Raw genomic sequence first — 23,243 nt, 5'->3', positions numbered from 1 at the left:
AGGGCTAGAGATATAGCTCAGTGGTAAGCTGCTTCACTACCATGCATAAAGCCCTGGGTTTAATCCCAATAAGAAGAAAAAAAAAAAGAAGGAGAAGGAGAAGGAGGGTGGGGAGGAGGGGGAGAGAAGCATAAAAAGTATTATTATTTAGTTAACTTACAAAGCATAGCCAATAACTGTAAAATAAAACAATGAGAGAAAAAAATTCAAAAGAAAAAAAAGGTAGTATCTTGGAATTTGATGAAATATAGCATATTTCTTAAAGTTCAGAGACTGCTATATGTTATCAATCTGTCACATATATTTAAAAAGGCACTTATCAGGCAGGCGTGGTGGTGCACGCTTGTAATCCCAGCATTCGGGAGGCTGAGACCAGAGGATCAGGGTTTGTGGACAGCCTCAGCTACTTAGTGAGGCCCTCTGCAACTTAGTGAGACCCTGTTCCGAAATAAAGAATAAAAAAGAGGGCAGGAGGTATAGCTTGGAGGTCAAATGCCGCTGGGTTCCTTCTTCAGACCCAAAAAATAAAAATAAATAAATAAATAAATAAATAAATAAATAGGCACTTATCGCCAGGCATGGTGGTGTATGCTTTCAATCCTAGTACTTGGGAGGCTGAGAGAGGAGGATCGCAGGTTCGCAGCCAGCCTCAGCTACCTACTGAGGCCCTCTACAACTTAGTGAGACCCTGTTTCAAAGTAAAAAATAAAGTCAGATATGGTGGTGCACACTTGTAATCCCAGCATTTGGGAGGCTGAAACAGGAGGATCATGGTTCACAGACAGCCTCAGCTACTTAGTGAGGTCCTTTGCAACTCAGTAAGACCCTGTTTCAAAATAAAGAATAAAAAATAGGGCTGGAGGTGTATCTTGGAGGTAGAATGCCCTTGGGTAGAATGCCCAGTGCCACAAAAAATTAAAAAATAAAAAATAAAAAGGCCAGATGTGGTGGTGCATGCTTATAATCCCAGTATTTGGGAGGCGGAGACAAGAGGATCACGGTTCAAGGACAACCTCAGGTATTTAGTGAGCCCTTTGCAACTCAGTGAGACCTTGCTTCAATATAAAAAATTAAAAATAGGGCCAGGTGTGGTGGCACACGCTTGTAATACCCACGCTTGAGAGGCCAAGACAGAAGGATCACACAAGTTCGAAGCCAGCCTCAGCTGCTTAGTGTGGCTCTCAGCAATTTGGTGAGACCCTGTTTCTAAATAAAATATAAAATAGGTCTAGTAGTATAACCCGGAGGTAGAAAGCCCCTGGGTTCCACTTCGAGAACCACCAAAAAAAAAAAAAAAAAAATAGGGCTGGGGGTATAGCTTAGAGGTAGACTGCCCTGGGTTCTAACCCCAGTACCACAAATAAGGAAGGAAGGAAGGAAGGAAGGAAGGAAGGAAGGAAGGAAGGAAAAGGAGGAGAAGGGGGGAGGGAGGGAGGGAAGGAAGGAAGGAAGGAAGGAAAGAAAGAAAGGGAAAAAAGGAAAGAAAAAGAATTTTTAAAAAAATAGGGCTGGGGGTGTAGCTCAGAGGTAGAATGCCCCTGGGTTCAATCCCTGATACTGCAAAAAAAAAAAAAAAAGAAAAGGCACATCTTTCTCACTTGATAGGTCTTGAGAATACTGAGATGCGGGCTCCTGCTTAAAGGGTTAACAAAGCAACTCTGGCTCCTGAGAAGCAGCTTGGAATGCCAGGCTGGGAGGCAAGCATACTTCCTGTAATCAGTGAGCTATGAGTTTTGCCCAGTTCCCTTGAAGGTCAGGAAGCCGCTCCAGGCCTCTTTGCATGTCCTTCCCAGCACAGACATCTCAGAAAACTTATTGGTATGATATACAACTTGAGATGTTATAAGCGGTCACAGGTGTTCTTTGCTTCTATTTGTAAAACAAAGAGTTGTTTTAAATTTGAGATTAGTCCTTTGGCTTTACTTACACACATACAGTGTTGCTTTAAGATAACCTTGTAATGTCTGAAATAGCTAATTTGTCAATGTTACACATAAAAGCTTTCTCTATAAAAGTTTGATTGCTCTCTCAATAAAACATGCAGTTATACATGAAAATCTGCATCCCCTGTGTCCTGATTAAGTGGCTTTACCCTTAGGTCTCCATGGCACTAGACACTGACAGTCTAATTTGCTTTAAAACTTTTTTTTTTTTTTTTTTTTTTGTGTGTGTGTGTGTGTGTGTGTGTGTGTGTGTGTGTGTGTGTGGTTCTGGAGATAGAACTCCGGGACATTCTACTTCTGAGCGACATCCCCAGCCCTAATTTTTTTATTCTTTAATTTTGAAACAGGGTCTCACTAAATTGCAAAGGGCCTCTCTAAGTAGCTGAAGCTGTCTGCAAACTGCAATCCTGCAGTCTCCACCTCCCAAATGCTGGGATTAAGCCGGGTGTGGTGGCGCAGGCTTGTAATCCCAGCATGTGGGAAGCTGAGACTGGAGGATCACCATTCGCGAGCAGCCTCAGCTTCTTAGTGAGGCCCTCTGAAACTTAGTGAGACTCTATCTCAAAATAAATAATAAAAAATAGGGCGGGGGATATAGCTCAAGGGTCAAATGCCCCTGGGTTCCATCCCCAGACCCGCAAAAAAAAAAAAATGCTGGGATTACAAGCATGTGCCACCACACTAGGTCAGGTGTGGTGACTTTAAAACATTTTTAACAAGCCGGGCGTGGTGGCGCACGCTTGTAATCCCAGCATTTGGGAGGCTGAGACCTGGAGGATCGTGGTTCGCGGACAGCCTCAGAGACTTAGTGAGGCCCTCTGCAACTCAGTGAGACCTGGTTTCAAAATAAAGAATAAAAAATAGGGCAGGGGGTGTAGCTTGGAGGTCAAATGCCCCTGAGTTCCATCCCCAGACCCGCAAAAAAAAAAAAACATTTTTAACAAACTCAAAAACATAAAGTAATGACCATCACTGATATATGTGAAAATCAGTAATAAAATGTGCACATTTCTTTTTCAGTGTAAAGTACTAATCTCTAATTTCATCTTTTTAGACAAACAGAAAATGAAAAACAGAAATTTCACCTTTGATAAAACTAAAAAACAGTCTGAGACAGGATAGGACAGGTTTAAGGACAGCATCAGCAACATAGTGAGACTCTCGGCAACCTAGTATGACCCTGTTTCAAAATAAAAACTAAAATGGGGTTAGAAGTAGAGCTCAGAGATAGAAAGCCAGAAAGCCAAAAAAGAAGTAAACAGATTTGCCCCAATAAGCAGAGAAAGGCTCAGAAACTGGAGGTCATGGAGGCTCCTGAAAGTAATATTCAATGGACTATTATGAGCATATATGTCAACAAATTTAAAAACCTAATAAAATATTCTTGTCTCATATAGTTTGATTTGAGATACTACTATTCTTGTCAATTTAACTGCTGTATCCCTTTTGTATAAAGATTTAACCATAACCTCTTTATAAAGTTTAATAGTGACATGAAAAATGATTGGCAAACCAGGCGTGATGGTGTACACTTGTAATCCCAGCATTTGGGAGGGTGAGACAGTAGGATCATGGTTCGCGGCCAGCCTCGGCTATTTAGTGAGGCCCTCTACAACTCAGTGAGACTCAGTTTCAAAATAAAGAATAATAAAATAGGGCTGGGGGTACATCTCAGAGGTAGAATCCCCCTGGGTTCGATCCCTAGTACCGCAAAAAAAAAAAAAAAAAAAAAAAAAAAAAAAATTGGCAAAATGCAACTATAAAATTATCTTTACCTGCAAGACATCAGTCTGCATACAAGTGCTGGGCAAGTCTGGTGTCAAAACACAAGTATGCATCACGAAGTTTTCATCATCAGTGCTTTCTGGAGACTGACAGCACCCTAGCTGTGAGATGTGTTCTCTGACCATTATACCACTCGTAGCTGATCCTTGCACTTGGTGCCCGTGAAACTCAACAGGCTACAGATAGTAAAAATAAGAACCGGCTAAGTATACATCAGCATGTATATTCACAATACTTACACATAGAAAATAATATATAATTCCGTGTGCGTGCGTGCGTGCGTGCATGTGTGTGTATGTGTGCTGGTGGGGATTGAACCCAGAAGCATTCTACCTCTGAGCTACATCCCTAGCCCTGACTTGTTTTTTATTTGGAAACAGAGTCTAAGTTGATGTGAGCCTCACTGAGTTGCTGAGTCTGGTTTCACAGCTGTGATCCTCCTGTTTCAGCCTCCCAAGTATGAGGATTACAGGTGTGTGCCACCACACCCAGCTCATAATTCAGCTCTTCATTAAATATAACTTACTGTAAATAATTACCAGAGGTCAATGCTGAAAATCAGGAAATACTCCTATTATCCTAAAACATATGTTAAAGGTAACTAAAGGGCACTGATTTAACTATATTCAAGTTCAACATTAATAAATAGGAATTTTTATTAGTTATAAGGATGTATATGATAATGTCTAATTAAGCTAGAAAGATTGTTATCCTGTGTCTATGGTTCATTATACTTTGTATAACGATACATTACATATAACACTGCACATTATGAACTTATCACTTTATACTACAATAAAGTTTTCTTTACATGTATAGTAAAAAGTACTTTAAGCCCCTTGAGAGAAGAGACTTTTTCTTTTTTTTTTTTTTTTTTTTTTTTTCGGTACTGGGGCTGGAACCCAGTGGCATCTTACCTCCGAGCTACACCCCCAGCCCTATTATTTTTTATTCTTTATTTTGAAACAGGGTCTCATTGAGTTACAAAGGGCCTCACTAAATAGCTGAGGCTGTCCAAGAACCGTGATCTTCCTCTCGCAGCCTTCTAAATGCTGGGATTACAAGTGTGTGCCACCATGCCTGGCCTGAATGATACAATTTTGAATGAGAACTGGATCAGAGAAGAAATAAGGAAATAAGTTTTTTAAAAAACCTCCTAGAGTTAAATAAAAATAGAGATACACCATACCAAAATCTATGGGACACTTTGAAGATGGTTTTAAGAAAATTTATAGCACAGAGTGGCCACATAAGAAAAACAGAAGTCAGCCAAGCATTGTGGCACACGCTTGTAAACCCAGCTTTGGGGAGGCTGAGACCGGAGGATCACAGTTCACAGACAGCCTCAGCTACTTACCTTTTACAACTCAATGAGACCCTGTTTCAAAATAAAAGAATAAAAAATAGGGCAGGGGGTGTAGCTCAGCAGTCGAATGCCCCTGGGTTCCATCCCCAGACCCACAAAAAAAAAAAAAAAAAAAAAAAAAAAAAACAGAAAGTCATAAGCCAGTAAAAGGCAGGTGATAAGCCAGGCGTGGTGGCACACGCTTGTAATCCACACGCTTGGGAGGCTGAGACAGGAGGATCGCACAGGTTCGAAGCCAGCCGTGCTGGCTTAAGAGACCCTGTTTCCAAAAGTAAAAAAAGTAAAAAATAGGTCTGGGAGTGTAGTCTGTGGGAGTGTAGCCTGGAGGTAGAAGGGCTTCCAGGAACCCCAGTACCACCAAAAAAAAGGCAGGTGACAGTCAAAATCAGAGCAGAAATCAATAAAATAGAGAAAAAATACAAAGGATCAACAAAACAATAGGCTATTTCTTTGAAAAGTTTAACAAGATTGACAAACCACTTGCCAACCTAACAAAAAGAGAGGCTCAACCTGAATTATTAAAACCAGAAATGAAGAAGGAGATATCACCAAAGACAGTGGGGAAATCCAGAGGATCATCAGAAACTATTTTGAAAATTTATATTCTAATAAACTGGAAAATATAGAAGAAATGAAAGAAAGAGAGAAAGAAAGAAAGAAAGAAAGATGGAGAGAAAACATTTTACCAATACACAAAAGACATATAGTATTTCAAATAATGGTTACTTTCCTTTAAGAACAAAATATATAAGTACATTTGCCAACTAAGAGTTCTTAAAAATATTTACTTCCTATTTTAGAATTAGAATTTTTTTTTGTACTAGGAATCTACCTCCAAGCTAAAACCCCAGCCCTATTTTTTTATTCTTTATTGTGAAAAAGGGTCTCAATAAGTTGCAGAGGGCCTCAATAGGTAGCTGAGGCTATCCTCAAACCATGAACCTCCTGTCCCAGCATCCCAAGTACTAGGATTAAAAGCATGCACCACCACATCTTGCTAGAATTGGAATTTTCTAATGAGGAATTTTAGAAATTAACTAGCATAGTATTTTTTTCTGCTTAAATAGATCTTTTGCTATATATAGCTAATTATACTTAAAGCAAAAAGTGGCAATAAGTTTACCTCCAAAAAGCACCCTAAGTTATGGGCGTTCCTTCTCTTACCAACATATATGAAAAGATTATTTCAGAGAGTTGTAGTAAGAAAGATCCATTACAAAAAAAATACAAATATACTCCTATTTAAATGCTAAAACATGCCTAGTGTGGTGGTGCACTCTTGTAATCCCAGCATTCAGGAGGCTGAGACAGGAGAACTGCAGTTCGCGGACAGCCTCAGCTACTTAGTGAGGCCCTCTGCAACTCAGTGAGACCCGGTTTCAAAATAAAGAACAAAAAAATTGGGCAGAGGGTGTAGCTCGGAGGTCAAATGCCTCTGGGTACCATCCCCAGGCCCATAAATAATAATAATAATAATAATAATAATAATAATAATAATAATAATTAAAGAAGGAAGAAAGGAAGGAAGGAAGGAAGGGAGGGAGGGAGGAAGGAAGGAAGGAGAGAGGGAGGGAGGGAGGGAGGGAGGAAGGAAGGAAGGATGATAGGGCTGGGGTATAGCTCGGAGGTAGAATGCCCCTGGATTCCATCCCTAGTACTGCAAAAATAAATAAATAAATAAATAAATAAATAAATAAATAAATAAATGAATAAATAAATAAATAAATAAATGCTAAAACATGTTTAAATATTTTTACTGTAAAAGACTATATAAAGTCTTATTTGACTACTGGTAGAACAGAACATATTTTTGGAAATGTAGTATATTTATTCTAAATGGCAATTAATCCTGGGGAAAATAGTGGGAATGCTTATATGCAGCTTATACTTTGTAATACCTGTCCCTGAAAAAGTTAAAATGATTGGCCGGGCTTGGTGGCACACACTTGTAATCCCTGCGCTTGGGAGGTGGAGACAGGAGGATCGCACAGATTCTAAGCCAGCCTCACTGGCTTAAGAGACCCTGTTTCCAAATAAAAATATAAAATAGGTCTGGGAGTGTAGCCCAGAGTAGAAAGGCTTCCAGGAACCCCAGAACCACACACACACAAAAAAAGTTAAAATGATTTTTTTCAAGTAAAAAGTAGCAAAAAGAATGTGATCATTGGTAAGCTAAATTACCACTTGCTGTTTAAGATTTTATACATTTGGTTTTGTGATATAAGGATGAAAAATGGTACGTCACCAAAACACAAATGTTTTTGTTTCATTTTGTTCTACTTTAGGTAACAGAGTTGCAGGTAGAACTGTGACCTGTCAGTGACAATTCACTAGTAATGCTTTCAAATTCAAAAAATTAACTTAGCAATAAAGAATTATTTTAACAAATATACTGATTATAAAGAACAGTTATACAAAAGATAGCAAGGTCTTCTAAAAAAGTAAAGAGTAGAGCCAGGCGTAGTGGCACACGCTTGTAATCCCAGCGCTCAGGAGGCTGAGACAGGAGGATCATGAAGGTTCGAAGCCAGCCTCAGTTACTTAGGCTCTCAGCAACTTAGTGAGACCCTGTTTCCAAATAAAATATAAAAATAGGTCTGGGAGTATAGCCTGGAGGTAGAAAGCCTCTGGGTTCCACCCCCAGTACCACCAAAAAAAAAAAAAGTAAAGAGTAATTAATCACAAATGAGTTTGAACACTGACAACACATGGCCAAACTTAAAGTTATATGCCATACCTATGCATACTAATACAATATCTGGCTAACTTTAGAATTAAAAAAACCTCACCCGCAGAGACTAAAATGGTTCACTTGGTTCAACTGGATTTTCTTTCAGTATCTTAAAAATAGAATATTAATATAAGATAAACTAAAGGCAATAATAACTTACAAAAGAAAAAGAAAAGTTTCCATTAGACACAAGAAATATAAGAACACCATCACTAATATGAAATAAAATAATAAAATGCTGGTAAACAGCAAGAATTTAAAAAGCAATGGGGCTGGGCGTGGTGGCGCACGCTTGTAATCCCAGCATTCGGGAGACTGAGACCAGAGGATCGCGGTTCGCGGACAGCCTCAGCTACTTAGGCCCTCTGCAACTCAGTGAGACCCGGTTTCAAAATAAAGAATAAAAATTAGGGCAGGGACTGTAGCTTGGAGGTCAAATGCCCCTGGGTTCCATCCCCAGACCTGCAACAACAACAACAAAAAAAAGCACTGGGTACTGTGGTGCATGCCTATAACCCCAGTACTTGGAAGGCTGAAACAGGAGGATTCCAAGTTCAAGGCCAGCATAAGGTAACTTATTAAAATTCCTTCCTCAAAAAAATAAAACGTCTGGGGATGTAGCTCAGTCGTAGAACACCTCTGGATTCAATCTTATAGTACCACAGGAGTTAAAAAAAAAAAAAGAATTTAAGAAGCCCTTCCCAGTAAATGAAGTAAACTAAATATTCTGTTTGATAATATTAAGAACCTAACAAAGTCGTTCCAAGCGTCAGAAGTAATTAGTTGTACTTTTAGGAATAAATCCAAAGATAAAACTCAAACAATGACTTATGTGTAAACTATTTAGTTAAGTGTTATTTTAAATTTTTAATCATTACATTATAAATATAGTTGAATTAATAACATTATTTGGTTCATTTCTTTCCCCAGACCTTTCCCTTTGTTCCCCCCACACCCGCCCCATCCCCTTCTACTGCTCTACTAGTCTCCTATTTTTTTTTTTTTTTTTTGCAGTACAGGATTAAATCCAGAGGTATTCTACTACCGAGCTACACCCACAACTCTATTTTATTCTTTATTTTGAAACAGGGTCTCACTAAGTTACAGAGGACCTCACTAAGTAGATGAGCCGGTCCTCAAACCTACAGTCCTCTTGCCTCAGCCTCCCAAGTACTGGGATTACAAGTGTGCACCACCAGGCCAGATTCTAGTCTCCTAATTTTCATGAGGTCTCTTCTCTGTGCTTTTTTCTCTCTAGCTTCCACATATAAGAGAAAATATGTGACCCTTGTAAAGTGCTGAAAATAATAGCAAAGTGTTGAACAGTTCCAAAATAGGCTGTGTATGAGTGTGTGTGTGGGGGGGGGGGGACTGGGGATTAAACCCAGAGGCATTCTACCTCCAAGCTACATCCCCAGCCCTATTTTTTATTCTTTATTTTGAAACAGGGTCTCACTAAGTCGTAGAGAGCCTCACCAAACAGCTGAGGCTGGCTGCAAACCCAGATCCTCCTGTCTCGGCCTCCCAAATACTGGGATTACAAGTATGTTCCACCACACCCAGCTCAAAATAGGTTCTTAGTGATTAAAGATAATACAATATGGCATTAAGAGAAAAGGATATAAAACTATATATTTAATCTAGCCACTTTTTTAAAGCTAGAACTGGCTGGGCATGGTGGCACATACTTGTAATCCCTGCACTTGGGAGGCGGAGACAGGAGGATCACACAGGTTCGAAGTCAGATGCGATGGCTTAAGAGACCCTGTTTCCAAAAATAGGTCTGGGAGTGTAGCCCGGAGGTAGAAGGGCTTCCAGGAACCCCAGTACCACAAAAAAAAAAAAAAGCTAGAACTGTTAATAATAATAATCATCTCTGAGAACGTAAGCTTTGTCTTTTTCTTCACTGTCTTCTGTATTTAAAAAAGAAACAAGATGGATGTGGTGGCACATGCTTGTAATCCCAGCGCTTGGGAGCTTGAGACAGAAGGATCACGCAGGTTCAAAGCGGTGCTGGCTTAAGAAATCCTGTTTCCAAATAAAAAAGTATAAAAAAATAGGTCTGGGAGCATAGCCCGGAGGTAGAAGGGCTTCCAGAAACCCCAGTACTGCCAAAAAAAAAGATAGGGCAGGGGTTGTAGCTCAGAGGTGGAATGACCCCTGGGTTCCATCCCCAGATCCGCAAAAAAAAAAAAAAAAAAAAAAAAAAAAAAAAAAAAAAAAAATATATATATATATATATATATATATATATATATATATATATATGAAATAGGCTGGGGGTGTACCAGCCCTGAGGCAGAGGGCCCTGGGAATACAAAAAAAAATTAATTAATTAAAAAAGAAAAAAGAAAAGAAACAAAAGATCCAAGATTATTAAAAGAGGGAAAAAGATCAGTAAATGAAATATAACATAAAATATAAAATGATTGCTGGGCGTGGTGGCACATGCTTGTAATCCCAGGATTGGGGAGGCTGAGACTGGAGAATTACGGTTCACAGACAGCCTCAGCTATTTAGTGAAGCGCTATGCAACTCAATGAGACCCTATTTCAAAACAAAGAATAAAAAAAAAATTGGGCAGAGGGTGTAGCTCGGAGTTCAAATGCCTCTGGGTTCCATCCCCAGACCCGCAAAAAGATAAATTAATAAAATAAAATACAAAGTGAGGACAAATGAAACATTCCAATTTCTTTTCTTCCAAACATGTCTGCTAGAAAAAGCAGTGTCATAAAATGAAAGAATTGTTCCTCCAAAAATGGAAACAGCATCCCCATTGAGAAATACTAATCTACATGATTTGTTCTAGAATTTAAATTCATAGCTTATTTATAATAGATACTGGAGATTGGAACCAAGTGCATACTACTTCCAAGCTATACCCCAGCCAGCCCTTTGTTTATTTTTTGTTTTGAAACAGTGTCTTGCTAAATTGGTGAGGGTCTCGCTAAGTTGCTGGGGCTGGCCTTTAACCTGCCCTATCCTCCTGTTTCAACCTCCTGAGTACTGAGATTATAGTAATGTGCCACCATTCCCAGCCTAGTTCTATTACTTATGAAATGTATACTATGGTTCCCAAACTGGGCAAAAAAACTCATGAAAGCCACATTAACTCACTGGCAATCAAACTTAGATCTTAGCAATGCTTGACAAGCCATTAAGCCATATCCCTGGCACCACAAGGTGTTTTTTGTTTATTTGTTTGTTTCCAGTATTGGGGATGGAACCCAGGGGCATTCTACCTCTGAGCTATACTCCCAGCCCTATTTTTTATTCTTTATTTTGAAACAGGGTCTCACTGAGTTGCAAAGGGCCTAAGTAGCTGAGGCTGTCCAAGAACCCCTGTCTCGGCCTCCTGAATGCTGGGATTACAAGCATATGCCACCACACCCGGCTAGGTGTTTTAAATGTAAAGAAACACAGCTTGACTAGACATCTCTCAGACATGAAGGGAACTAACTCAAGATAGTTCAATTTCAACATCAAATCTTTGATTGCTGGGTTCTCAGAAATAGCTATAATAAAAAGCAATTATGAAGTTGGGCGTAGTGGCCCATGCTTGTAATCCCAGCATGGGATTAAAAAAATTGGGCTGGGAGCCAGGTATGGTGGTGCACACTTGTAATCCTAGCATTATGGAGGGTAAAACAGGAGTATCATAGTTCGCGGACAGCCTCAGCTACTTAGTGAGGCCCTTTGCAACTCAGTGAGACCCTGTTTCAAAATAAAGACTAAAAAATAGAGCTGGGGGTACAGCTCGGAGGTAGAATGCTCCTGGGTGCCATCTCCAGTACCACACACACACACAAAAAAAAAAAAAAAAAATTGGCCTGGGGGTAGAATGTTCCTGGGTTTCATCCCCAGTACCAAAAAAAAAAAAAAAAAAAGCAATTATCAAGCCAGGCAAGGTAACTTCCCAAATCCCAGGATTTGGGAAGCTGAGACAGAAGGATCACGGTTTGTGCACATCCTCAGCTACTTAGTGAGGCCCTTTGCAAATCATTGAGACCCTGTTTTAAAATAAAGAATAAAAATAAAAATTGGACTGGGGGTGTAACTCAAAGGTAGAATGCCCCTGGACTCTATTCCCAGTACCACAAAAAAAAAAAGAAGCAATTATCATTAAAAAAAAATCAATATGTTATGATTCCAAGTTTTGAGAAGTTATGTAGTCCCCTACAGGGACATACATTCCATTAATAGCCATGTTAGTGTCCACATAGAATACTTATTAAGTTACGAGGATATAAATATTTATTTACTAATATTACTAACTACTTAATAAATTGAACTCTTAGGTTTTCTTTTAACTGAAAATACAACAAAAAAGCTACTGAGATATAAGGGGAGTCATTAACCAAGATAATTTAGAACCCTCTATATTATTACAATTTTATTGCAAATTATAGAACATTCATGGCAAAATCAAATAAACAGAAACAACACATAAATACCTGTTGAGAGTCCTGCTTCAGATCAGGAGACTTTGGTATAGGTTGTAAAACTACTGTAGTAAATGGTTTCCTAGCTGTAATGAAGAAAACAAAATAATCTTACTCATCATATAGTGGCACTCTAAAAATGTTTTAAATTTATTTCTAAAACTGAAATAAGAAATGTACTCTAAATTTTAATATGAAGTAAAGACTTTGTTTGATCTGGATTTAGGGTACTTAAGAATTCATTGTACTAATGTAAGTTGGAACATTTTCATGATAAAACCTTAAAATATTTAAAATGACAGCCTTTTTAGTTATTTTCATTATTTTCTAAGTCAAGAGTTGGATTGTCAGCCGGGTGTGGTGGCACACGCTTCTAATCCCAGCATTTGGGAGGCTGAGACCAGAGGATTGCGGTTCGCGGCCAGCTCAGTTACTTAGGCCCTCCGCAACTTTAGTAAGACCCTGTTTCAAAATAAAGAATAAAAAATAGGGCAGGGGTTGTAGCTCAGAGGTCAAATGCCCCTGGGTTCCATACCAGACCCACACACACACAAAAAAAAAAAGAGTTGGACTGTCTCCTTATTTTTTTTTCAAACTAACAAATAAATATTAAGCTAAAAGCTAATCACCTATACTAAAAATGAAATACTGTTGAGAAGAAAACCAAAAAAATTATTATACTGTGGCTTTGTATAATCACAGAAAAGGAAAAAACACTTAATACACTTAATACCACTTCTGAGTCTACGTTAAATTAGTTATGGACTGGAAAAAAAGGTTAATTTATTTATTCAATAATTATTTTCTAAGTATAATATGCCAGAACTGAGAAAACAGCAGTGAACAAGACAAATAAAATCCATTGAAAAGGGAGGACACAGAGAGAAACAAATAATTAAAGCTGACAAATCCAGGCTGTGGCACAAAAAGGTGTCTCATGGAATAGTGTGGCAATAAAGAGAGGACTTTTAATCTCTTTAGTGCTCAGGAAAGGTCTCTCATGGGAAGTAACATGCAAGTTGAGACCTGAAGAAAAGATCAGCTATTTCCTAGACAGAAGTGTTCAGGTAAAGACAAAACAAATGCAAACTGTAAGGCAGGAAAGTTGGCAAGTCTGCTGAATTAAAAAAAGACAGGTGGCAGCTGGGCATGGTGGCGCATGCTTGTAATCCCAGCATTCAGGAGGCTGAAATCAGAGGATAGTGGTTCATGGACAGCCTCAGCTACTTAGTGAGGCCCTTTGCAACTCAGTGAGACCCTGTTTCAAAATAAAGAATAAAAAATAGAGGAGGGGATGTAGCTCGGAGGTTGAATGTCCCTGGGTTCCATCCCCAGACCCGCCAAAAAAAAAAAAAAAAGACAGGTGGCTAGTCACCTTATAGGGTGTACATTTAAAATTGGTTTGTTTTTTAGCCGGGCGTGGTGGTGTAAGCTTGTAATTCCCCACGCTTGGGAGGCTGAGACAGGAGGATAGCACAGGTTCAAGGCCAGCTTCAGCTACTTAGTGAGGCTTTCAGCAACTTAGTGAGACCCTGTTTCCAAATAAAAAATTAAAAAAAAAAAATATCTGGGAGTATAGCCCGAAGGTAGAAAGCCTCTGGGTTCCACCCCCAGTACCACCAAAAAATAGGTTTGTTTTTGAGCCAGGTGTGGTGGTGCACGCTTGTAATCCCAGTACTTGGGGAGGCTGAAACAGGAGGATCTGGTTTCCAGCCAGCCTCAGCTACTTAGTGAGACCCTCTGCAACTTAGTGAGACCCTGTTTCAAAAAAAGAGTAAAATATCAGAGCCAGGCCTGGTGGTGCATGCTTGTAATCCCAGCATTCAGGAGGCTGAGACCAGAGGATCACGGTTCACAGACAGCCTCAGCTACTTAGTGAGGCCCTCAGCAACTCAGTGAGACCGTTTCAAAATAAAGAACAAAAAAAAGGGGAGGGGGTGTAGCTCGGAGGTTGAATGCCCCTGGGTTCCATCCCCAGACCCGCCCCCGCCAAAAAAAAATGCAATGAAGCTGGTGCCAGGTGTAGTAGTTCACGCTTGTAATCCCAGCATTCGGGAGGCTGAGACCGCAGGATCGCAGTTCATGGACAGCCTCGGCTACTTAGTGAGGCCCTCTGCAAAGTAGTGAGACCCTGTTTCAAAAATAAAGAATAAAAAAGAGGGCAGAGGTTGTAGCTCGGAGGTCAAATACCCCTGGGTTCCATCCCCAGACCTGAAAAAAAAAAAAAGCAATGAAGCTGGACACAGTGGTGGATGTTAGGATTCCAGTGACGTGAAAAGCTGAAGCAAATTGCAAATTCAAGACCAGCGTAGGCAATTAGCAGAACCCTCTCCCGAAATAAAATATAAGAAACAGGTTGGAGATGTATCTCAGTGGTAGAGCATTCCTGGGTTCAATCTTCGATATGAAAAAGAAAGAAAAAAAAGCACTGGATATAAGTTGATTTTTTTCTTTATTGTATTTACTCCAGAATAAAATTCTAAATTAATATTTTAAGCTATATTAAATTATCCCCAAAAAGTTAACAAATCAAAGGGTTTTTTTGGGTGGGGGTCTCAGGATGGAACCCAGGAGCATTTGACCTCCGAGCTACACCCCCTGCCCTATTTTTTATTCTTTATTTTGAAACCGGGTCTCACTGAGTTGCAGAGGGCCTCACTAAGCAGCTGAGGCTGTCCGCAATCCGCGATTCTCCAGATCTCAGCATCCTGAATGCTGGGATTACAAGCGTGCACCACCACGCCCGGCTGTCTCAGCCTTCTGAATGCTGGAATTACAAGTGTGCACCACGACGCCTGGCACAAGAATCTTCATTCTTTTATAAGAGTATATTCAGATTCTTGATCATTGTCATTTTGTTAATTCATCATTTAAAAATAAATGAACCCTTTATGGATATTTCTATGGCTCTATTAGTGATCTTATTTTTCTACATTCTGGATAGGCTTTGTTAACTCAGAGTGGAGTAGGAATCCTAAAGCCCTCCTGGGGGCAGCAAAGAATGGCATTTGAAGCCTGAATGTTGTTGACTGAGGGGATGAAAGAATCTCTGAGGTTAAGTCTTCATGGTAATTGTACTCATAGGCCTTTGCGCTAAGAGCAGTAAGATATTGGATCTTTTGCTGGGGTGCAGAGAGTGTGTGTGTGTGTGCATGCATGATAGAAAGAAAGAAAGAGAGAGAGAGAGAGAGACAGACAGACAGACAGACAGACACTGAGGATGGAACCCAGGGGCATTCTACCTCTGAGCTACACCCCCAGGATCACAGGTTCAAAGCCAGATTCAGCTACTCAGTGAGGACTTTCACAAATTACTGAGATCTATTTCAAAATAAAGAATAAAAAAATAGAACTGGGGTATACCTTGGAGGTAGAAAAGCACTGGGTTCAATCCCCAGTACCGCAAATAAATAAATAAATAAAAATAAAATAGAGTTGAGGAACTCAGAGGTAGAATGAGCTACCAAAAAAAGGTGATTTAGCCAGGCGTGGTGGTGCATGCTTGTAATCCCCGCGCTTGGGAGGCAGAGACAGGAGGATTGCGCAGATTCGAAGCCAGCTGCGCGCTAGCTTAGGAGACCCTGTTTCCAAATTTTAAAAAATGTAAAAATAGGTGTGGGAGTGTAGCCTGGATGTAGAAGGGCTTCCAGGAACCCCAGTACCACCAAAAAAAAAAAAAAAGTGATTTAGAAAGGATACATAAACTTTACAAATTTGTTAAGGTTTTTTGGGTTTTTTTTTTTCTTTTTTTGTGAGTGGTACTAGAGATTAAGCCCAGAAGCAGTCTACCTCTTAGCTACAGCTCTAGCCTGATCTTATTTTTACTTTAAAAAAGGGTCTTGCTAGGCTGATGAGTCTCACTACTTACTGAGATTGTCCTCAAACCTGTGGTCCTTTGATCTTAACCTCCCAAGTACTAGGATTATAGGCATGTACCACCACACCTGGCTAGTTTTTTAAACTAATGGTTTAAAGGTTTTTGTTTAACTAATGGTGATACTGCTATCTGAATTTGAAACTATTTGGTACATTTTGAGAACCAGGGCTCTTTTATACTGTGGGAGTAAAGAAAAAAATACAGCGGAAGAAAGAGAGGAAGAACCCTGTGATATAAGACTGGAATTACTGGTGTAAATATAAGCCAAGTATGGTGGCGCACACTTGTAATCCCCGTACTTGGGAAGCTGAAACAGGAGGATTGAAAGTTCTAGAACAGCCTAAACAACTTAGTGAGGCTCTCAGCAACTTAGTGAGACCCTCTTTCAAAATTAATATAAAAACAGGGCTGGGAGTGTAGCTCAGAGATAGAATGCCCCTGGTTTCAACCCCAGTCACACACACACACACACACACACACACACACACACACACACACACACACAGAGTATACATATAAAGTCATATATTTAAGTATCATCTTTTCAGATTAAGAATGCTTAACTTGTTTGACATGGCGGTACACACCTACTATCCAAGCTACTTGTGAGACTGAGTAGCAGGATAAATTTGAGGCCAGCCTAAGCAACTTAATGAAATACAATCTCAAAATTTAAAATAATATGGGGGAAAACCAAGCATGTTGAAGCATATTTGTAATCTTAGTACTTGGGAGGCTGAGACAGGAGTATCGCAAGCTCACAGCCAGCCTCAGCTACTTGGTAAGGCCTTCCAAAATTTACTGAGACCCTGTTTCAAAATAAAGTATAAAAAATAGAGCTGGGGGTGTAGCTCAGAGGTAGAATGCCCCTGGGTTCAATTCCAAGTACTACAAAAAAAAAAAAAAAAAAAAATGGTGCTCAGTGGTAGAGCACTTGCCAATCATGTGTAATGCCCTGAATTCGAGTACTAGCATCCCCTCCCCCCAAAACAGAATGTTTAACCTGCATATACATCCATTTATATGTGCCAATATATGCATATGCTGTATACTGTACATGAATAGAGTATTTCTAGAAATATACCCTAGGAAACTGGCTAATTCAGAGGACTAAATTGAAGAACTGTGACAGGAATGAGACTTACTTTTCAAAATATTATTCTCTATTATATATAACTGGTTTTACAAAGTGCCCATATTACCTATTTAAACACCATGTAATTCTTTAAGGTCTTATCCAGAGCAAATATCTTCTCATCCTCTGAGCTACAAAGGAAAAAATTGAAAAAAGACATGTCATCTAACCTTCAGGACTGCTATCTGGCTCATATGTCTGCTGAGTTCCTTGTTGAAAGGTAGTATTTTTCATCTTCAGTATTTCCAAGCTTTCTAAAGGTGTACTGTGTTCAGATAATGATTTTAAAAGGGAAATGTCATTTACTACTCCAGAAAGTTCTGAAGAATTTCTAGGATTGCTCCAGGATTGTTTGCTTTTTCTGGGGGTTTCCATTTCAATCTGGTCATGAGGTAACCTTCTAACGCTTCTGATTTCTTCAGATTCAGGGATATATGCTTCAGTGTCTTTGAAAGAAGGATGTTTTTTTCCCAGAGAGCAAAACAAAGAATTGGAAACTTGTGCATTTGATTCGTTGAATGAAAAACATTCAGAATGATCCTGATTGGTACTTAATAGTTGGATATTGTTGTTGCTGCTAGAGATTGGTGGCAAAAGCTGTTCATTTTTGTCTACATCACTTCCCAAAATGATGGGCTGAGATTGAACATCTTCTGAAAGCAGGTCACTATTTTTAGAAGTCTGATTAGTGACTATGTTTAAAAAATGAGGCATGCCTAAGTTCATGTTCATGCTTTTAGATTTACTCAAAAGTGAAGCAAATTCATAGTTAGTTTCAACTTTTTTTATAGGTTTATTAATATCTTTATTGTCTGCATATATATCATCACGCCACTCTAAAGATGAGTCAAATCTGCTTAATGTATCACTATACTCCTCTATTGCTTTTCCAGCATTTCCATCTTTACAAGGTCTTGTGTCAAAACCCACACAAGTTTTATCACAAAACTGTGATATAGTCTCTTTAATAGGGAATATCTCTGTAGGTTTGCCATCAATAGACTTTAAGAGTGGTAAAGGTTCACTGCCAATCTCTGGACAGCTTGTAACCTCACATCTCTTATGAACACATGAATTACCATCATTATCCAAAATTTCTTTTTCCTGACACTCTGACTCCTGGGAAATTTTGTTGCTTTCCTGTGATTCCTCTTCTGTATCACTGGTCTCAAAATTGCTCAGATTAAAAGTTACCTCCACAAATGGTTGTGCTACCTTGTCTATAGACTCATGAATACTATTCAGACTTTCAGAAAACACGCCCACAATGTCACCAGAGTTCTTAGAATCATTACTTAAAGAAGATTCAACTTGAAAATGTTCTGATTCTGGCAGAGCTAACACTGGTTGTTTCTGTTCCTGTTCTGCTATTCCACATGTATTTACTACCTGAGCATTTTCTCTCATGCAAACTGATCCTTCTATGCAAACCTTATTATTTTGATTAAAAAGTATTTGATTATTTTCTTGTATGTCAGAGCTGTTGCTTTCAAAGGATGAAGGAATTTCTAATTTTTCCTCTTGATTCTGGAATTGGTCATTGTTTTCTACTGGCTTCTCTTCATTATACTTCTTCCCCTTTACAGCACATGTTTCAAAGACCTGCATCCTTTTTTGTACCAAAATATCTTTCAAATTCAAATTTATATCATCTTCCTGGGCTTTAGGCTTCCCTTCTATATCACTCCCACGTATAGCAGAGGAACACTCAGGTGAACTCTGTGACGATAAATACATGGCCCACCGGCTTTTATTTTCCATGGTATTTGCTGGTTGATGCTGGTAGTATAAATTTTCTATGCCCTTCATCTCAGCACACTCTTCTATTTGAATTAAGCTGTTTGATTTAGTAGGAATTTTTAAACTTCCCTGTGGCTGTATCTGAGAAAAATTTTCTGTCATCTCAGAATTTATGTCATGAATACTTGTTGATTTGGATTTCAGAAGAGCTAATATCTGTGCTTTGCTTCTGATATTCTGTGAGACTCCTAGACAGTGAGATGTCAAATTATCTCTTTTCATGGGCTCACTGGTCAGTGAAGAGTACTGACTTTCAGAACTGATAGAAGAACAAAAATAATTTTCTTCCTCTAGAATTTCTGGGTTAATTGTGAAGGATGAAGTAGAAACAACTAATGAAGATGGTATGCCATTTCTCTGCATAGTCTCATAGGTGACAATATTTTCACGGCCTACTGGTATATTATTTATATCTTTTTTGCCAACAGAAGGAAACAAAGGATGTATGCTGTGGAATGGAGAAAAAAAAGCAGGGCCAGTTTTCTTAGCCTCAGGTGATGCAGCTGATTCAACACTTTCTGTAACATCCATTTCCTTTGGGATCTGACGTGGTCCTTGAAAACCCTAAAAATATTAAAGCAATTGTTAGCTATATCATAATCTATAAGGAAAATGTGAAAGAAAGTGCTAAAAAGTAGTAAGAAATGTGTATGCTTTGCCTAAATTAAAATACAAACATTCATTAGTAAGATTTTTCTAACTAGGATATGTTTTTCTTTCAAGATAACTAAAGTATAAAATATCAATTTTTTTTTTTTTTTTTTTTTTTTTTTTTTTTTTTTTTTTTGGCGGGTCTGGGGATGGAACCCAGGGGCATTCAACCTCCGAGCTACACCCCCTGCCCAATTTTTTTTTATTTTGAAACTGGGACTCACTGAGTTGCGGAGGACCTCACTAAGTAGCTGAGGCTGTCTGCGAATAGCGATCCTCCGGTCTCAGCCTCCCAAATGCTGGGATTACAAGCGTGCACCACCACACCCGGCTCGAAATATCAAATTTTTTTTTTTTTTTTTGGTGGTACTGGGGGTGGAACCCAGGGGCTTTTCTACCTCCGGCCTATACTCCCAGACCTATTTTCAATTTTATTTGGAAACAGGGTCTCACTAAGTTGCTAAGAACCTCACTAAGTAGCTGAGGCTGGCTTTGAACCTATGCAATCCTCCTGTCTAGCCACCTAAGTGCTGGGATTACAAGTGTGCGCCCCATACCCAGTGAAATATCAATTTAAAGGCAGAGTATAATAACTTTTAAATTCATTATCTTTTGAAATGATTTTATAAACATATATTGATATATTATTTTCCACAGAGAAACTTACAGGAAACTTTCTTTTTAAACCAGCAGGCTGACATCCAAGAGACCGGCCAGAGGATAGAAATCGCCGTGAAACTGATTCTGGTGCTTTTTTAATAACATCCTCTTTAACAGCTATACTTCCAGCAACTTTAACCTCCTCAACTGTGATTAAATATCGATCACTTTCTAAGTCATCACCAGGTTTCACCTAAATTAAAAAAGATATAATTAATGGACTGGCGGTATAGCTTAGTGATATAGTGCTTATCTAGCATGAGAGGCCCTATTTTTGATCCCTAACACCACAAAAATAATTAAACAAATGTTAAAATCATACACATCTATTTGATTCTAAGTATGTCCAGTAAGCTTATCAGCACTGAGCAAGACACTAGAATATTCAGAGTCATTAAATGAACCAGGCCGGGCGTGGTGGCGCACACTTGTAATCCCCGCACTTGGGAGGCTGAGACAAGAGGATCGCGCAGGTTTGAAGCCAGCCTCAGCTACTTAGTGATGCTCTCAGCAACTTAGTGAGACCCTGTTTCCAAATAAAATATAAAATGCATCCGGGAGTATAGCTCAGAAGTAGAAAGCCTCTGGGTTCCACCCCCAGTACCACCAAATAAATAAATAAATAAATAAATAAATAAACAAACAAACAAACAAACCAGGAATGGTGGCCCAGTACTTGGGAGACCGAGCTCAGAAGTAGAAAGCCTCTGGGTTCCACCCCCAGTACCACCAAATAAATAAATACATAAATAAATAAATAAATAAATAAATAAATAAATAAATAAACGAACCAGGAATGGTGGCCCAGTATTTGGGAGACCAAGAAAGGAAGATCAGGGGTTCAAGGACAGCCTCAGCAAGTAGAGAAACTCTCATCAACATAGCAAGACCTTGTTTCAAAATAAAATAAAATAGGGCTGGGGAATAGCTTGGGTAGAAGGCCTCTATGTTAAATACCTAATACCAAAAAAATTAAATAAAAAGCTGTTATATGAATGAGACAGTAACTAAATTCTTCAATTATGTATCAATATTTACTAGTTAATGATCAACAAACAGAAAAGGATCTTTTTTTTTTTTTGCGGGTCTGGGATAGGAACCCAGGGGCATTTAACCTCCGAGCTACACCCCCTGCCCTATTTTTTATTCTTTATTTTGAAACTGGGTCTCACTGAGTTGCAGAGGGCCTAAGTAGCTGAGGCTGTCCGCGAACTGCAATCCTCTGGTCTCAGCCTCCCAAATGCTGGGATTACAAGCGTGCGCCACCATGCCCGACTAGAAAAGGATAATTCAATAAAAAATGTTCACTAATCTGTTTACATGCTGGGGATACAAAGACAAGGAGAAAAAAATATTTCCTTTCAAGCCGGGCACAGTGGTACATGCTTGTAATCCAGCATTTGGGAGGGCTGAGATAGAAGAATCCTGGTTTGCGGACAGCCTCAGCTACTTAGCAAGGCCTTTGGCAACTCAATGAGACCTTGTTTCAAAATAAAGAATAAAAAATGTGGCTGGGGTTATAGCTTCAAGGTAGAATGCCCCTGGGTTTGGAAAAAAAATATCTTTTTAGGCACTTAATTACCATAGTACCCATAAAACAAGTGAGATTTTTTTTTTTTTTTTTTTTTTTGTGTGTGTGTGTGTGTGTGGTGGTACTGGGGGTAGAACCCAGGGGCTTTTCTACCTCTGGGCTATACTCCCAGACCGATTTTATACTTTATTTGGAAACAGGGTCTAAGTTGCTGAGAGCCTCACTAAGTAGCTGAGGCTGGCTTTGAACCTGTGCGATCCTCCTGTCTCAGTCTCCTAAGCACGGGGATTACAAGCGTGTGCTACCACACCTGGCATAAAACAAGTGCAATATTTCTTTTTTTGTTGTTTTTGGTGGTACTGGGGTTCCTGGAAACCCTTCTACCTCCGGGCTACACTCCCAGACCTATTTTACACTTTTTTATTTGGAAACAGGGTCTCTTAAGCCAGCACGCCTAGCTTCCAATATGCACGATCTTCCTGTCTCCGCCTCCCAAGAGCGGGGATTACAAGCGTGCACCACCATGCCCAGCAAAGTGCAATATTTTTAAATAGAGCTATTACTGACCCATTCTTTATCTTTATAAATGAATATAAATTAGCTACTCATAATTATCACAAATTAAATACTTTTATAAATTGTTATCTTTGCTTAATCACATTCCAAAAAGAAACCATTTCTAATCCTTTTAATGAACAAATACAGCTCTTGTCCCAACTTCCTAATGAAGCATAATATTATCAACCTAGTTTGAAAATACACAGCCAGGCATTGTGGCGCATGCTTGAAATCCTAGTATTTAGGAGGCTGAGACAGAGGATCACAGGTTCAAGGACAGCCTCCTTAAATAGTGAGATTCATCAGCCTCGCAAGATCCTGTTCAAAATAAAAACAAAAGCCGGGCGTGGTGGCGCACGCTTGTAATCCCCTCGCTTGGGAGGCTGAGACAGGAGGATCACACAGGTTCGAAGCCAGCTTCAGCTACTTAGTGAGGCTCTCAGCAACGTATTGAGACCCTGTTTCCAAATAAAATATAAAATAGATCTGGAGTATAGCCTGGAGGTAGAAAGCCTCTGGGTTCAACCCCAAGTACCACAAAAATAAATAAATAAATAAAAACAAAACAGGGCTGGAGGTGTAGCTTGGAGGTAGAACAACCCCTGGGTTTATTCCCTAGTACCATAAAAAAAAAAACCTCATGCAACTAAGTATGGTGGTGAGTGCCAATAGTCACAGATACTTGGGAGGCTGAGGCAGAAAGATCACTTGAGTCCAGAAGTTCAGGGCTAGCCTGAGCAAATCGATCCCTTTAAAATAAATAA

General features: G+C 39.3%; 1 protein-coding gene across 1 annotated transcript in view; it reads right to left on the bottom strand.

The window, feature by feature from the left end:
* Positions 1-23,243, bottom strand: part of ZGRF1 (zinc finger GRF-type containing 1) — a gene marked incomplete at both ends in the record, with an annotated part of 85,887 nt that overhangs the window by 54,966 nt on the left and 7,678 nt on the right. The window contains 4 exons of the mRNA XM_080697167.1: positions 3,719-3,904; positions 12,280-12,353; positions 17,450-19,643; positions 20,398-20,583. Coding sequence (XP_080553293.1) covers positions 3,719-3,904; positions 12,280-12,353; positions 17,450-19,643; positions 20,398-20,583 — 2,640 coding nt within the window. The remainder of the gene's footprint in view (positions 1-3,718; positions 3,905-12,279; positions 12,354-17,449; positions 19,644-20,397; positions 20,584-23,243) is intronic.

This window comes from Muscardinus avellanarius, assembly GCF_963383645.1.
Source record: "Muscardinus avellanarius genome assembly, chromosome: 6".
Taxonomy (NCBI): Eukaryota; Metazoa; Chordata; class Mammalia; order Rodentia; family Gliridae; genus Muscardinus; species Muscardinus avellanarius.
Note: the sequence above shows the minus strand (reverse complement) of the source record. Positions and strands in the feature narration are given on the sequence as shown.